This window comes from Malania oleifera, chromosome 11 (genome assembly GCF_029873635.1).
Source record: "Malania oleifera isolate guangnan ecotype guangnan chromosome 11, ASM2987363v1, whole genome shotgun sequence".
Classification (NCBI taxonomy): Eukaryota; Viridiplantae; Streptophyta; class Magnoliopsida; order Santalales; family Ximeniaceae; genus Malania; species Malania oleifera.
The window spans coordinates 36,989,244-37,006,059 of NC_080427.1; the positions used below are offsets into that span (position 1 = coordinate 36,989,244).

At 37.9% G+C, this 16,816-nt stretch overlaps 1 protein-coding gene across 1 annotated transcript in view; it reads left to right on the forward strand.

The window, feature by feature from the left end:
* LOC131167344 (insulin-degrading enzyme-like 1, peroxisomal) overlaps positions 1–16,816 on the forward strand; it is a 72,283-nt gene that overhangs the window by 15,404 nt on the left and 40,063 nt on the right. Inside the window, exons 7-13 of the mRNA XM_058126123.1 lie at positions 730–781; positions 1,940–2,062; positions 2,142–2,254; positions 2,373–2,535; positions 14,588–14,680; positions 14,865–14,950; positions 16,214–16,300. Coding sequence (XP_057982106.1) covers positions 730–781; positions 1,940–2,062; positions 2,142–2,254; positions 2,373–2,535; positions 14,588–14,680; positions 14,865–14,950; positions 16,214–16,300 — 717 coding nt within the window. The remainder of the gene's footprint in view (positions 1–729; positions 782–1,939; positions 2,063–2,141; positions 2,255–2,372; positions 2,536–14,587; positions 14,681–14,864; positions 14,951–16,213; positions 16,301–16,816) is intronic.

The window sequence follows — 16,816 nt, forward strand, 5'->3', positions numbered from 1 at the left end:
GTCATTTCACTTTGCTGCCTTTGATAGCTTCCTCGGGATTAAAAATGATGAAATTGAATTTTAGGCGCACATTTAATGTTGCATTTTGTACTTCTAGTATAAATAAACATTGAAATGGTTCCAAAATCCTTTGCCCTCCATGTTGTTTTCCCTTGACTGTTGTTGTGACGCATTTAGAAAATAAGGGGGCCTTGATGAGCCCAAATTCTTAAAAAAATTGTTCATTCTTTTTTTCTTCTCCTCTATCACATTACTTTTTGTCGCATGCTCTGAATATGCTGCCATTTCTCTCGTATTACTGTGCATTTATATTTGTAACACAATTATTATTGTGGCAGGATTTTCCGAAACCATTTGTCTTGATCTACCTTTTGCAAGAGTATCTTATTTAGCCGACACATGTGCCTTGGTTCTGATACAGAATATTTATGTAGACGTTACTGAATTTTGAGAGTGAAGATTTTTTAATATGTCAAAGTTTGTATGCAATTTATGATTCCTGAGTTCTGGAAAAATACATTGTTTTTAGGAGCCCATGTGAATTGTATTTTGGAACATTAAAGGCAGTAGGGGACACCTAACTGAAGCTCTTCTCAGTTTTCCTGAATGCTCAGTTTTGTGGTTGTGTTTAATGTGTCTCTTACTTTGTACTCACTCATATTAGTAGGGGTTTTTTTTTTTGGATTATATTCATAACTGCTCTTGCTGCTCGAATGATCTCTCTTACAGCTTCAGAAACATTTAAGTGGGGCGGGTCATCCATATCATAGATTCTTTACAGGTAAACATCTTAAAGCTTTTTTTTTTGTTTTTTCATTCTTTTTCCCTTATTTTTGTAAGTGCCCAAGCTACTTGGTATTTCTAGGGTATTGTTAAATTTCCATTATTGCCTAAACAATCTTCATGCTACTTGGTATTTTTGAGATGGCCAAATTTTTGAAATTTCTGTTTTCCATCATCCTCAAAATTGTAATGGCAGTTGATTTTTATCTTACATGATTTCTGTCCAAATTTATACGATCATCTGAAATTTATCAAAATCTCAAAATTTTAGTGAAACTTGTCCTGAACCATAGAAAGAAATGTCCTTGGAATTCAAATGTGAGAGTTAGATGTAAAGTGAAATTTCTTGCTTAATTATTTTTTTTTGAAACAAAATATTATTACAAAGGTTTTTGAAGTTTTATTAGAAAATGAACTTGCAATAACATTTTATTTAACTATTCATGTCTAAATTATCTTTATTTGTATAATTAATAATATTTAATTGATATGAGTTGCATTTATATTAACAGAATATGTTTACTACATATATACTACAAACATGTTTAATACACATACTGCAAGTTTTAGTGCACCTCATAGTTTATAATCTCTTAGTCCTAAAACTTTTATTCTTATGTCTATTAACCATTTCTAAAGTTTCATAAAAGAATTCCATGCTTTATTACTAATTTCCGTCATTTTTCAACTCAAAATTGAAATTGACACCAAAATGAGGGGAAGGGTATGGAATGGGAATTGGGCTGCCTTCCATTGTGTAGCTTAGCCCCATTGTGGGCTTCAAATTGACCAAAAAAATGTTTTTTAAAAAGGTTTGTTTGCTCAAAAATAAGATTCCTATATTGTCTTTTTTGAAAGATTGGTTCTTGTGAGGTTTGACGTAATCTGACTCGAATTTGGGTAGTAGTAGAAAACTTGGTGAGCTTTGTTTTATTTTTTGTTTGCTTCTTCAAAATGAGAAATTGAACTTTCTTTAGTTTTCTATGTGATTTGGTGTTCCTATTTTTTATTCTGATCACCACTGGCCTAGGATATTTTCTGATGAACATCCTTTTATATTTGCTTTCTTTGTGAAGATGCTAGTGGGAATTTTCGTCTGCAGTTTAGAGTATTCTCTCATTTTTATACTAAGGAAAAAAATTTGCTTTTATTTTAGGAAACTGGGATACTTTGGAGGTTCAACCAAAAAAAAGGGGGCTGGATACAAGACATGAGCTTATTAAGTTTTATGAAGAGAATTATTCAGCCAGCGTTATGCATCTGGTTATATATGGAAAAGGTGGGCATGTAATTTTTTGTGACACTAGGATTACTTTGATCTGTTACTTATTTTAATTCTTTGTTATTGATGTTCACAGAGAGCCTTGATAAAATTCAAAGCCTGGTAGAGCACAAATTCCAAGATATTCGAAATACTGGTAGAAGCTCTTCCTGCTTTACTGGTCAGCCTTGCATGTCAGAACATCTTCAGGTACTGGAGCTGTTGTTATTCCTAGGCAAAGGGTTGTAGAATTTCCTAAGATATGAACAACTGAAGAATCACTTCGTAAAATTATTCTCTTGGTGCCTTTTGGTTTACATTGTATCAGATTCTGGTCAAGACTGTCCCAATAAAAGAAGGTCACAGATTGAGCATTATGTGGCCAATAACTCCAGAAATACGTAATTACAAGGAAGGGCCATGCCGGTATCTTGGCCACCTTATAGGCCATGAAGGCGAGGGTTCTTTATTCTACATCTTGAAAACATTGGGTGAGTTGTTTGCATTAATATTATTATTATTATTGATGGCGAAGGGAGGTTTGGGGGATGGTATGAAATTCTCTGCAGACTATTCGTTGCCCTTATTGAAAGCTGAGATCGTCTTCTATTTGTCAATTTTCATAGGAGGAAATGTGGAAATACCTTTTATCACATTGCCATGAGAAGCTACATTTGAGGATGGCATTTGAGTTTGATATTAATATATAATGATAGAAGTTATAAGAGTATGATCAGTATGATTACCATGGCCAAACTTTTTATGGTTTCTTGGTTTCCACATACAGGTTATGACGGTGCTTAGCGAAAGCATGACATTGTTCATGTGCCTCTGAATGCACACACTCATGTGTGGATGTGCATGGTATTATGTTTGAAAGAATTATAAGCTTTGTCTTTCCTCGTGTGAAACAACTTCTCCCTCTCTCTCTCTCTCTCTCTCTCTCTCACACACAAATCTCCCTATGGCTTCAAATGTAGAAGGTGATGTCTGTTAATTTTGGTCTGAATGCCATTTTCATCTAGTTTGCTTTCATTATATAGAAGAGATTTACATAGTTTTTGCCTGATTTTCAGCACTTAAATGCTGCCAGATTTTCAGCATTATTTACAGCCTAATTGCCTGATTTCCAGCACTTAAATGCTGCCAGATTTTCAGCGTTATTTATAGCCTAATCAGCATTATTTACAGCCTAATTGCCTGAATTATCTTCGTTAACATCCCCCCTCAAATATCAGTTGGTAAATCAAGAAGCATCAACAACCAAGAATGGATGCTGGTGCTGAGAAAGAGCTTTAGTGAATATGTCTGCAGTTTGACGTTTGGTGGAAATGTGAGGAAGAGTAATCACTCGTTTGTCAAAGAAAACACGTATGGAATGGCAATCGACTTCAATATGTTTCGTACGCTCATGGAAGACAGGATTAGCGGTGATCTGAATAGCACTGGTATTATCAGCATGAAGAGGACTGGAATGAAGCTGAGAAAAACAAGGTCACCCAATATAACCCACAAAGCCATGTGATCTCAGAGCATGCGGAAGACATAGCACGATACTTAGACTTAGTGGAGGACTTGGAAACTTTGTTTTGCTTCTTACACTTCTAAGAAATGAGTGATTGCCTAAGAACATGCACTAGCCAGTAACAGAGCGACGAGTATCCGCACATTCGGCCCAATCAGCATCATTATACCCCACCAGCTGTAAGGAAGATTCCTTAGGAAAGAACAACCCGCGTGTAGAGGTGCCCTTCAGATATCGGATAATGCGGCATACAACGGCTAAATGAAGATGTCGGGGAGCCCGCAGAAATTGACTGACTTGCTGCACAGCAAAAGAAATATCAGGACGAGTAATCGTTAAGTAGTTCAAACTTCCAACAAGCTGCCGATACAAAGATGGATCCAAGGGAGTAAGAACAGAACCCGATTGGAGACCGGCCAATGAAATCACTTCTTGTGTGTATTTGTGCTGGTGTAACAACATACCAATCGGAGTAAGCTGCACATCAAGGCCAAGAAAGTGCTGCAGGAGACCAAGAATGTCATAATTAACTCAGTATCAGAGCCAGTATTTAAAATGTCATCAACATATACTAGAAGCAATACAATTCCTTCAGAAGTCTTGCGAAGAAAAAGAGAGGAATCAAACTGACCGAGTAAAATGAAAAGCAAGTAGGGTAGAGCGAAATTTATGAAACCATGCACGCGGAGCCTGTTTCAGTCCGTACAAGGATCGGCGTAGTTGACAAGCCTCTGAGGAAGGTGTAGCAAATATGCCGGGAGATGGAGACATATAGATTTCTTTCTTCAAATCCCCATGTAGAAAAGCATTCTTCACATCCATTTGCCAGAGAGACCACCCCCGCGATGTAGCAAGTGCCAAGATAATCCGCACAATAGTCATTTTGGCAACAGGTGCAAAGGTCTCTTCATAATCAATAACATACTCCTTCTGTTCTTAATAGTCACGAGACGGGCCTTATATCTGTCCAGTGACCCATCAGACCTAAACTTGACTGAGTTCGGTTTGACACCAGAGGGACAAGTCACAAGATCCAAAGTGTGATTATCTTGAATGAGCAAGGAACAGAAACAGTGTTGAGAGTGGCAGTAGGCAAATGATCGATAAAATAGACAACAGTAGATAAAGCTTCTACCCAGAACATAAAAGGTACATAAGAATCAATAAAAAAAGTACGAACGACATCTAAGAGATGACGGTTCTTATGCTCAGCGACTCTATTTTGTTGAGGGGTATAAGGACAAAAACGCTGGGAAATGATCCCCTTTTGTTGAAGAAAAGTTTGAAAATAATGAGACATGTACTCCCCCCCTGAGTCGGAGCATGAAGTTTTGATACAAGTACTGAACAGTGTCTCAATAAACGCAACAAATTTTTGAAAGACAGAAAACACGTAAGCTTTAGAGCGGAGAAAATATATCCAAGTGAATCGACTATAATCATCAATAAACGTCACAAAATAATGATATTGACCATGAGAAATACCAGGACTCACACCCCAAACATCAATATGCACAATCTCAAAGCAATTAGAAGCACGACTACCATGCGCAAGAAAAGGTAAACTTTTACTCTTACCAAGACGACAAGTAGCACAATCAAAAGATATAGGAGAAGAAGAAAAGGAATCTTTATTGCCCAAAAAACCATGTTTCATAAGATGAGCCAAGACAACAAAATTAGAATGACCCAATTTTTTATGCCAGACTTCATTATTATTGCTAGTAGCCGTACAAGCAAGAGAAACAACATTAGGAATAGAAAACTGTAAAGGGAATAAACGTTCCACTTTAGGGCCCTTCGCGATCATCGTCCCCGACACCTGATCTTGCACAATACAACCACCACGAGAAAAATGAACATCACATTTATCATCTACCAATTGTCCAACAAAAATCAAATTGGTAGGCAATCTAGGAGAGACAAAAACATCATGAAATGAAGAGCTCAAATTACCAACAGCAGTAACTGGAAGAGTATTGCCATCAGCAATCTGAATATTTTGTGTGCCTCTAGACGTACGAACAACATGGAAACCCATCATATGATTAGAAGCACCCAAATCAACAATCCAAGAAGTTGAGTTAGTAGCCGTACCTTGTAGGCATAAGGCCGTAAAAGCAAACACAATCATCTGTTGGACCATTGCTGGTGTGAGAACAGACGAGTCAGAGCTTACAGTGGGTGGTGCATAAGAAGAAGAATAGGACTGAATAGTAGCCTGAAAAGCTTGGGATTGGCGATTTTGAGGCTGCACTCGACAGTCTTTGATGATATGGCCTTCTTTCTTGCAGTACTTACAAACTTTCTTAGGATAGCCACGAGCAATATGACCAAACTCATTGCAACTGAAATACTGCAACTTGTTTCTCCCTCTCCCTTGTGCTGCATATGCTACATTCGCAGCCTCAGAAAATACCTTCTCAAAAGTCATACCCATCTGAGCGGATATTCGTTGTTCTTCACGCAATAAATCTCCTAAACAAATATCAAAAGAAGGAACCGGATTACGGTTCAATAATTGGCTCGAACAGGCTCAAATTCAGGTCAAAGTTTCATAAAAAATGGATCGCGTTGACTCTCAGCATGAGCCACTTGAAGAGCTGCGAGCACCGTAGGGGGAACCTTAGCATGAATAATAGTAGAATACTCGCTCCAAAGATTAATAAAACCAGAATAAAATTGTTCAATAGGTAAATTACCTTTGACTGTAATTACTAATTTCCAACTCTAATTGGAACTTTCGTGCATTGTGATCTTGGTGGTAAATATGGTGGAGATAATCCCACATAGCCTGAGCTGTAGTAAAACAGCGAATATTGGTCACAAGGTGAGACTCAATCGTCCCCAACAGCCAAGAGATCACCTTAGCATCCTTGACCTGCCACTATGCAAATTTCTCTTCATCAGTGGGAACTTAAGGAGAACTATCAATATGATTTGATAATTCGTTCCCTTTCAAGTACATTTTAAATTGGAATTGCCACAGAGAAATTCTTTCGAGTAAATTGAACAATAGTCTTTTCAATAGACATGATGAAAGACACTAAAAAAAATAAGCCCAAGCAGTCAACCAAATAAATGGCAAGCCTAACTCAAATAAGGTCCAAATCCAAATAATAAGAGGTCCACAGACAACCAGATTACAAAAGCCCAGCAGAAATAAAAAACCCAGATCAAACATGGAAGCCTAACTCGAAATACCTGCCCTGTGTGAAAAACGACACAGCAGAGGAAGAAGCACAGCACCTTCGTCGATCACATCAGGAGTAGTCGAAGCTGCTGATCACCACAAAAACTGCTGACAGCCACAAAGATGCACAGCCACTACGAGAAAAACACCGAGATGAGTAGCCCACAACGAAGGACAGCGTGCGCAGCTAAAAAAAATTCCGGCAGCCCCAAACAAAACTCAAAACCACCAAAGTGGACACCACAAGGCTGACGCCCACGAAAAGCAAGAAAGAACTTGCTGAAACTCTGAGAAAAAAAAAAAGCGATGAGAATTGCACCCAGTGTTTAAGACCAAAACGACGGAATCAGAAGAGGGGCTCTGATGCCATGTTAATTTTGGTCTGAATGCCCTGTCCATCAGGTTTGCTTTCATTATATAGAAGAGATTTACATAGTTGTTGCCTGATTTTCAGCACTTAAATGCTGCCAGATTTTCAGCATTATTTACAGCATAATCAGCATTATTTAGAGCCCATTATTTACAGCCTAATTGTATGAATTATCTTCGTTAAAAATTTTCAAAACTCATGATTAAGATCGAAGGGGAGACCTTCGATTTGAGATTGAACAAGGGGAGAGATATTCATTTTCTGTTCGTGCTTGAGAAAAATCCGGCTTGGAATAGATGGATTAAACTTTCAAAAGAGGCAGTCCTCTGGTTCCCCTATGGTCTTCCAGATTTTGTTTCAGTTGGTTAGGGGTTCTCAAAAGGTCCAAATGGGGAATATGCTGTTTTGGATGTCAATTAAGTGGACTAGGGTGGGGAATTTTTTTGAGTTAGGGTTGGGTTGGAATGGTAAGATGTTCTCTGCATTTTTCCCTGGTGCAGCAAAAGGGGTTGCCTTGTGCAACTTCACGAGCGAGTTCTGCGAACTAGCTAAAGCGTTTGGGTTTCAATTGCAAGGTGCAGGTGTGGGTAGGCCTTCACTGCCCAGATAGTGGAGTAAAGTGGTGATGAAAGGGAAGACAGGTGAAGGAGAAGGCTGTGAAAGCAAGTTCCAACAAGGAAAGCAGGATGCTGTGAATGGGATAGATGATATGCACATTTGATCTGGGGCTGAGCTCAAGTCTAAAACTGCAGGGGAGCTGAGCTAGAAGATTTCTGGACAAAGGCGCATGTTTGCATTGCTCTGGCAGTTGGGCATGCTGATAGCTTGGGTTTTGGAGGATGGTGCAGCTCCAGTTGAGTCAGCTAGGGTTACGGTAGGGGAAGAGGAAGATAAAAAATATGGTCTGGGCTGATTGGTTATTGTATTGGACCAAGGCAAGTTAATGTAAAAAGGAGGGGCCTCATTTTTATATAAATTGGGCTTATTAATCAAACAGACCCATAATTTGATGGGCCCTATTTCGGACGGCCAGTCTAAGGGAAAGGACAATTGGGCCATTCATAAGGGGCAGGCCCAAGATTTTCAGGGCCCTATTTTGGATAGCCAGCCTTAGGGAAAGTGGGATTGGGCCAATCATAATGGGCAGGCCCAAGATGCTCAATTTTCAAGCCCTAAATAAGCAGGTGTAGAATATGGGGAAGAAGGATTGTCACCCATCTGTAAATGAAGGCCAAAATCTCTCTCCATTTCTCCATGATTCAAGTGGAACAGATCATATCGTGGAGCAATTACAGGAAACCAGTAGCTTGACCTCTAAAAAAGTTTCTTAACGACAATAAGGAAATAACTATAAGTGTCACTATGGTTGAAGATTCTGGTTTTGTGGAGGGGCAAGAGGATGCTGCAGCAAAGGTTTATAAAGGTGATGTTGTTTTGAATAGGTTATCTGATGACTCAGACATTAAGGCAAAGTGGATTAATAGTCCCAGGGTTTATACTTGTCAGAAGATTGCATAGATGGGTGCAGAAATGAAAAAATTGTTCGAAGAGAAAGCACTCTGTTGAGGTTGTGCCAAAGATTTTAAAGAGGGATTAAGAAGGAGATTTAGTTATTGTGGAAGACATAAATGCTATGAAAAAATGGGCAATTCTTGTGATAGGATTAGCAAAAGAAAGGAGGTAATGAAATGGATGGATTTATTAGATAATGAAAGCAATGGTCTTACTGAGTTTGATTGTCGCGGGGGTTTACTGTTGGATGAAATTAGGGAACAATGTGGAATTGCAGATATGTTTCTGATTCCAGTGACGTTTTAGGGGACTTATCATATGTGCATCCATCCCCTTTGGAAGGATTGAAGGGGGTCTATGTTTGAAAATGATAATTTGGTTAAAGAGCTGCAGCACAAGGAAGGTTTTCTACCAACACCAGTGGAGGAGATTTTTAGGAAGGATTTAGAAGTTCAAGATCTCATGGGTAAATTGGATTTAAAGTTTTGTGATCCTAGGGGAAATGAAGTGCGTTTTGATGGGTGTAAAAACAGAGCTAAAAAGGGGGTCTAAGGGAGTTAGCTAACTTAGTGTTCGGTGAATTCTGAAGGAAAAGGAGTGAAGAGGGGGTTCATTATTTAATTATTAATTATTAATTATTAATTATTATTTTTATTTTATTTTATTTTATTTTATGGGGTGGACTTCTTGTCTTCTTTCGTTGTAATTTCTCTTTCTTTATCTAATATAGCTTCTTTTATTATAAAAAAAATGTTTGAAAAGAATTATATTAGGTTATGGCATTATGTAAAACTTGTCTGTTCAAAAATTCAGAGTAATATTTTTTAAAGATAGAACAAATGGTTATATCATGAGAGAAAAGAGGAAAGAGTAGCAAGATACAAGGAGGATGAGGCAAGCTCAAAGAAACTGGAAAAAAAAAGACAAAATAAACTTTAAGAGAAACAAAGAATCCAATAGAACTAATGAAGAGTAGCTTTCCAGTCTCTTTGTAAATCAGTCAAAGGAATTCCTCTGAAAAACCATTAGCTTAGCTTAATTGGGGAGTAAAGCTGTGAAGGATTCTGGATTTTTTTTTTTTTTTTGAAGAAATAGGATCGGGAGATGCAGAATTGAACCGTCATCTGCCACAGAATTCAGAGAATTTGGTGCAGTTACAAAATGAATTGAATCTTGAAGGCAACAAGAAGACGATACATGTTATGCTAGTTGCAAATGAGTTTGGCAAGAGTAGGATTGGAATTTGGGGGGGTTCAGGGTTTTTATGAGGAGGGGTCTGGAGTTGGTGAAATTCACGAAGTGAAGTGATGTTGATAGCCAAAAGAAATATAGGCTGCTGATGATACAAGTGGTCATTCAGGTCTTCAATGCACACAAAGTATTGTCCCTGTCCAGCAAAGTGAGGTATTCTTTCTTTTCTGATATGAAAGCATCAGGAAATCAAGTGGTCTTGGATTTAGAGTGTTGTGATGTTATAGAGTGGATAGTCTCACATGAAGTTTTGGAGAGTTCAAGTGAAAATGATAAGGGTCTTTTATTGGTTCAACTGATGGCAGTAAATGGGTATAGGATGATGGTAAACATTTAAATTCTCTTCAGAAATTATTTGAGGGGTCTACAGAGTGCACAATGACAGTGAGAGATGGTGTTTTGTCTTGGGGATGATGGTCCTAGGAGTTCCTTTGATGAAGGTAGCTGGTTTGTTCTTGCCTTCATATGCTCAGCCTTGTGATAGCTTGGTCTTTTGCACTGATCAATGATGCCCATCTTTTCACGGCGCTCTCCATTTTTGTGGCACTACACTCTCTAGGCCTTTGATCAATAGGTGCGGTTAAAGTTTCGTGATGTCCACCATCCTCTTTACCATTGCCTATTGCATAGGATAATGCTTTAGTGAAAATAGTGAGTATGATTCCTCTGTTACTTTGATACTTCCTAGTGATAAGAGTGAGAATAGCATAGAAATCTCTTTAGAGGAGGGCAAGTGTTGATCAGTCATTGTAAAATTCACTAGTTATTGTAAGTGTGTTTATCCTACTTCCTCACAGAACATATGTCGCCTGTGGATGTGTGACTAATGAATTGCATTGTTTAATAGTGTACCGCATGACTTTTGCTTGCTTTCACATTTTCTTAGTGCTTCCGCTTCGTTGTCTTTAGGCCTAGCTTCATATCTCAAATTCCCGACATGCAATCCTCATTGCAAGAAATCAGCTTCTACCTCACGCTCCTTGTTACAGTTGGTGGAGGGAGCTGTGTAGATGCCTACTCAATATGGCTTGTCATGGTGGTGGTAAAAATCTCCCCAAGCAGTGTATACTGCTCACTACCTTTCTTGTGAAACATCTTAGCATAAGGACATTTTTGCGAGGAAAAAATTTTAGTTACTTTGCATATATACGTTAACTTTGTTTAAAAATTTGTACGTATCTTTTTGAAGGGATGCAGTACCTTGAAATATGTCAGCCAAACATCCTCTGGGGTGGTAACAGTACATTGCAGGGTCCATCCAAATCCCATTTTGAAATAATTTCGAAGCCTATTATAATTTGAATTGAGTTTAGGGACTATATTGCTTTGAGGTAGCAATAAATAATTGCTCATCTATGTGAGCCCAATCTTTTTTACCCAGTGTTGTCATATGCATCCCCTTCTGAACATGTTCTAGAAGAGATGAATAAACAGAGCCTCTGCCTTTGCAGTCATTGTGCAGCATCATCACACTGCTCGTATATGCCATCTATTTTATTGAAGTTCAATTTATGTTCTAGTTTAATTAAAAGGTCGGGGCCTGCAGTTCGTCTAGCTCTGTACATGACCAAATTTCCAAAATGCAACAGATAAAATTATGATTAGCATAATTTCAACGTCTGCTGACCTGTTTTTTGCTATCATAATTTCATTGTTCTGGTTTACATTTTGGTTATAATGTTATGCATAACCTTTGTTATGTCACCGGCTTATCTATTAGAACAGATGATTGGTGTACTTGTTATTTGTGCAATAATCCGACAACGAAATAAGTGGATTATTAGAAGCACCTGTAGCTGAAGAGTGAACACAAAAATTTAAGAAATGTGGAAAGAGAAATGACATTGCAACAAAAAAACATCTTTTTTACTTTCGTATTTTTTTATTTTATCAATACAGGTTTCATTTGAGATTTATACATTGTTTATAGGAAATATTACACCATAACAATAGACGTTGCATCTAAGATATTGGGCCTGCCTACAAAGTACACTGATATCTTGATATATTGTGTCAAATATTATTCAATCTCTGCACTCTGGGGTTTGTGTAAGTTGCATATTTTGTAGACTTATACTGTTTTGTTTGTTAACATAGAGGTGATCGGCATATTATTCTCATGTTACCATATGTTCCAGGAAAATGAAAAAAAAAAGGTAATGGCAGAGAAATTGAAGAATAAATAAGCAGAGCGGATAAATTTGAAGTATAAAAAAATGAAGAATTCAGCGAGATAGGTGTTTTATCTGTTCTCTGCAAAAAAGATAAATTCCTTTCTTCCCAACCCTGTCACAGCATAGTAGCAAAAGGAGGGGAAAAAAAAGAAAAGAAAAGAGGGCAAGGGCAGAAATGTTGAACTACATGGCAGATTAGATAAATTTGAAGTATAAAAAAATGGAAAAAAGAAAATCATCAAGCCAGGGTTTACATCTGTTAACTGCAACAAACATAAATTCCCTTCTTCCCAACTCCATCATGGCACATTGTTGCAAAGAAAAAAAAAAGGGTGGGCAAAGACAGAAACAGTGATGTTCACAGCAGATCAGATAATAAATTTGAAGCATATAAAAAGAAAAAAAGATTAACAAGCTATGGCTCATATCTTCTTCGTAGCAAAGAGAAATATCCTTATAGCCAAAGGTACAAGGCGCATTGAGGCACAAAGGGTACTTGGAGCCTACGTGCGACGTAAGAGGCGAACACAAATTTACTAAAAATGTGTTTGCAATGCCCTATTTGATGGGTAGTTGATCTATGAACGTATCAGCTGTAATATTAAAATTTAAAATATCAAAATAGTCAATACCAAAACGTAAATGTGCAGAAATTATGACTACCAAGCACCAAGATCCAAGTGAAATGAGCTTAGTTCAACATCAGGGTTCAAGCTTCAAACTACAGAGGAAATGAAATTGTGAAGCCTAAGGCCCAAAAGCCTCAACAACATAGTTTAATATCAAAAGAAAAGAGTACAATAAAGATTCCAAAGTCTGAAATCTAAAAATTCCTTCTCAATCATCATCAACTAAGTCTGCTAAGACATCATCATCTTCTTCTTCAGTTGTTCATCATCATAATTTTCTTCTCCAACTTCTTCTTCGTCTCCAGTCTCCCCTGCACTGTCCACTTGGATCTCATCCTCCACTACAATTCCAATACTGTAGCCCAGCCCCTAGCAGCACTAGGTGAAGCTCTTCCTCTCCAGTCTCCCCTGCACTGTCCACTTGGATCTCATCCTCCACTACAATTCCAATACTGTAGCCCGGCCCCTAGCAGCACTAGGTGAAGCTCTTCCTCTAGAGGATGATAACACATTCACACTTATTCTTGATTTAGTGTGATGCAGGGGTCATTTACTCTAGCATCTCTGGCATGAAGGAGAAAGAGAGAAAAAGAAAACACCTGCTTACCTGCTGGTCCTGCTGCTCTGAAACTTGGTCAAAGAAACAGAAGAAGAAGAAAACAGTTGAAAACTTCCAGTTCTAGTGCTTTGAGTTCAACCTAGAGGAGAATCTGGAGATAGAGATTAGAAGAAGTAGTAGAAGAATAAGTGAGCAGAGCACTTGAATATAGCTGTTTTTTTGGTCAAGTGACTCGAAACTGGAGATCAGATCTGGAAGAAGAAGAAGAGCTGGTTCGAGGGGGGCTCTGGTTTGAAGACTCTCTCACTTTAGGGCTCAAAGTGAAAACTAAAAAAGTGTTCTCTCTCTTTTTTTTAAGGTGCAAGAAGGGGTTAAAAATCAGAATTCTCTAGGCACGCCTCATTGCACCTCTTGCCCATGTGTTCCTCACTGTGCCTCTTGCTCATGTGTGCCTCACTGCGCCTCTGTGTGCCTCATGCAGGTCGAGCCTCATTGCCTCTCTGTGCCTTGCGCATGAGGTGCACTTTTGACTACTATGCTTCTCAAACAGTCACAGCTTATTGTTGCCCAGAAAAAAGGAAAAAAGAACAAAGACTGGGTAATGGCAGATATGAAGCATTCACATAGCATAAGCCCTGGAAAATTGTCAAACCAGAGGATGAAGAAGGTGCCAAATTTTGTAGCTTTGATTTGGTAGGTAGAGAACAGATTCGTACCTTTCAATTTGTTGGCTCTCATACACTGTTGTGCTCAAGAAATACCCTTTTTATTTGATTGGTTTTGGTGAGAGGCTGAGTGTGAGAGAGGTCGGGATATAGGGTGAGAATAGGATTGAAGTGGCATGGGTGCTTTTCCGGTAGAGGGTTTAATATTCTCAATGTCATGTTTTAAGTGGATCTGAAATCCTCAATGCAATTAATGTGAAAACACTTCCACAGCTTCTAAAAGTGGATTTTTTAGAGCGTGTTTTTGGATACAACTCTGAAAATTGTTTTCTGGAAACACCTTAAACAAACACTGTCTCTGCATTTTTTGTATCCGGTGCTTTTGGTACAGAAAAAAGAACTGTATCCAAAAATGTAACAGATGCACACTAAAGTTTTTGATTCCTACTAATTGGCTTTGCCCACTTTTATGAAATTCAACCAATTTGCTTGTTTGACTGGAAAATTTGGCCCCCTTGTTCTGCATATGCTTTTGCCTGAGTTTGTTTTTTCCATATACACTTTATATGGTTGTTGTTGCGCTTTTGAAGGTTCATGCCGCACCTTTCGTTGGATTTTATTTCCTGTTCCTGAGCTGTTTTGTTATGTTGATGACAAATACACAGGATGGGCAACGAGTCTCTATGCAGGTGAAGGGGATTGGACTCTTGAATTTTCCTTTTTTGTAGTGACAATTGACCTCACTGATGCTGGACATGGTTAGCATTTTTTATCCTCCTTTTGTTTAACTTGACTACATACGACTTATCTATGTTGAATTTAGCTATGGAAGTCTGCTTTTATGTATGTGTGTGTGTGTGTGTGTGGTATATCACAGTTTCAAATATGCACAGGTGAATTGACTATTTAGAGTGACATTGATTTTTATTAACTGAATCGCAGAGCACATGAAAGATGTCATTGGGTTGGTATTTAAATACATTCACCTCTTACAGCAATCCGGTGTTTGCAAATGGATATTCGATGAGGTATGATGTATGCATATATGTGTGTTGGGCCCTGTGCAGTGCTCTGAACATGCACGCAAATCATGTGGTGATATGCATTTTTTGGTTTATACACTTGCCAAATGTCACTCACTGAGGACTTGTGTTCCAAGTATTAAGTTTTTGGAATGAGCAATGACAACTGTTTTATACTCTCTAGTTTAGTTTCTTGAAATAAAAAAAATGTCAGGGGAGTGTCTTAACCGAAACTGACCTAATCAGCTCCATGCTCCTCCCCCCTTCACCACCTCTAAGAGTGTGGATCTCTATTACCTCTCTCACTCCCCATCTGGTGTACCAATGGAACTACTAGCAGTGCCTCCTCCCTTTGGCATAAGTTATCATCAATAAATTTAAACAAGTCCGGAGTGGGAAGAACACATTGTTGGGAAATAAACATTCTCTAATCCTCCAGTAGAAGCTTTTCAGATTATCAACTTCACCCTCTCTTTAAAAAAAAAAAAAAAAAAAAAACAGGGAAGGGGTATCCAGGATTTTAATGGGGTTATTCCCATGAATCAGAACAATGGCCAAGGATCTCTTCTCAGTCAAGTCTCTTACCTGGAAGTCACTGGTCTTCAAATGGTGAACACCAAACTTTGCTTCTTCCAAGAGCTTCTTAGGATTACCCTCCCCCCCCCCCCCCCTCTTCCTGCTGTCTGAACCAAGAGCATTCTCCCAACTCTACTTGACTGAATCATTTTCAATTTCAAATTGAGGGTTCGCAGGCGTATTATTCTTTCCTTCAAACCCATTTTCTGCCAATAACTGATCTAATAATAATTATTTTTCAGATTCGCGTATACTCCCCATTTTATCATTTGATTAAAAAAATATGAGCTTTCACCTGTCTCAGTGTCTTTGCTATTTTATATCTCCTCTCAGTATAAATTATAATTTTATTATTTTTTGCTTTTTAAATTAACATGGGCCGCACGATGTGTGTGCTCTGTCAATAGTTGTTTATAAATATATGAATCTTATCTGTTGCTCAACTTTTGTGATTAGCGACATGTGTCAAACTAATTTGATGTCATATGGACATTTTTGCATGGTGCATAAGATGTAGTCTATTTTTCCGTAGACATTAGCATTTTGCCTTGTTTCTTTAATTGTTCAAGACTTCAAGTTATTTGGATGTCAATGCTTCAACCTTCACTTTTGTAATCTTGCATGCATAGAGAACCAATGGTTGTTTTTCTGATTAAATTTCATTGACTGATATGTTTTTATTTGATAATGAAGCTTTCAGCAATTTGCGAGACGATGTTCCATTATCAAGACAAGATCCCCCCTATAAATTATGTGCGTAATATTGCACGAAATATGCAGGTAATTTAGTCAACAAAAATATTTATGTTTTTCTTGCTAGCAATAAGTTTTTTCATCAATTTATTCATTCATCTCTCAGTGCAATTCCTATTTTCCTTCTTCCTAAGAAATGCTGTGGTTTATTTTAGTATGATATTGTACAAGAAGTGTACTATAAGAACTAGAAATTAGTGGGGTCAAAGAGAGGGCATCTATGATCAACCGATTCCTAGAAGGAAAATCATATCCAGAAGTAAGACATCCAACATTGATGAAGATTGGAAATGTTATATTCTTAAAGTGTTCATGTACAAATAACAAAGAAGGCTTTTTTAGTCCTTTTCTAGTAACATTTTTATTTGAAAGAGTAGATGCATATTCATTAGAAAAAACTAACTTATCCACAAAAGATGATGTTTCCCACACCTGAAATTGTTTATTTGGTACTATATGAATCCATAAATTGTATGCGTTAAATTCGGAGGGGCACATGGAAGGACCTTGTGAAAGCTGGAAGAAATTTGTTCATTTCGAAGT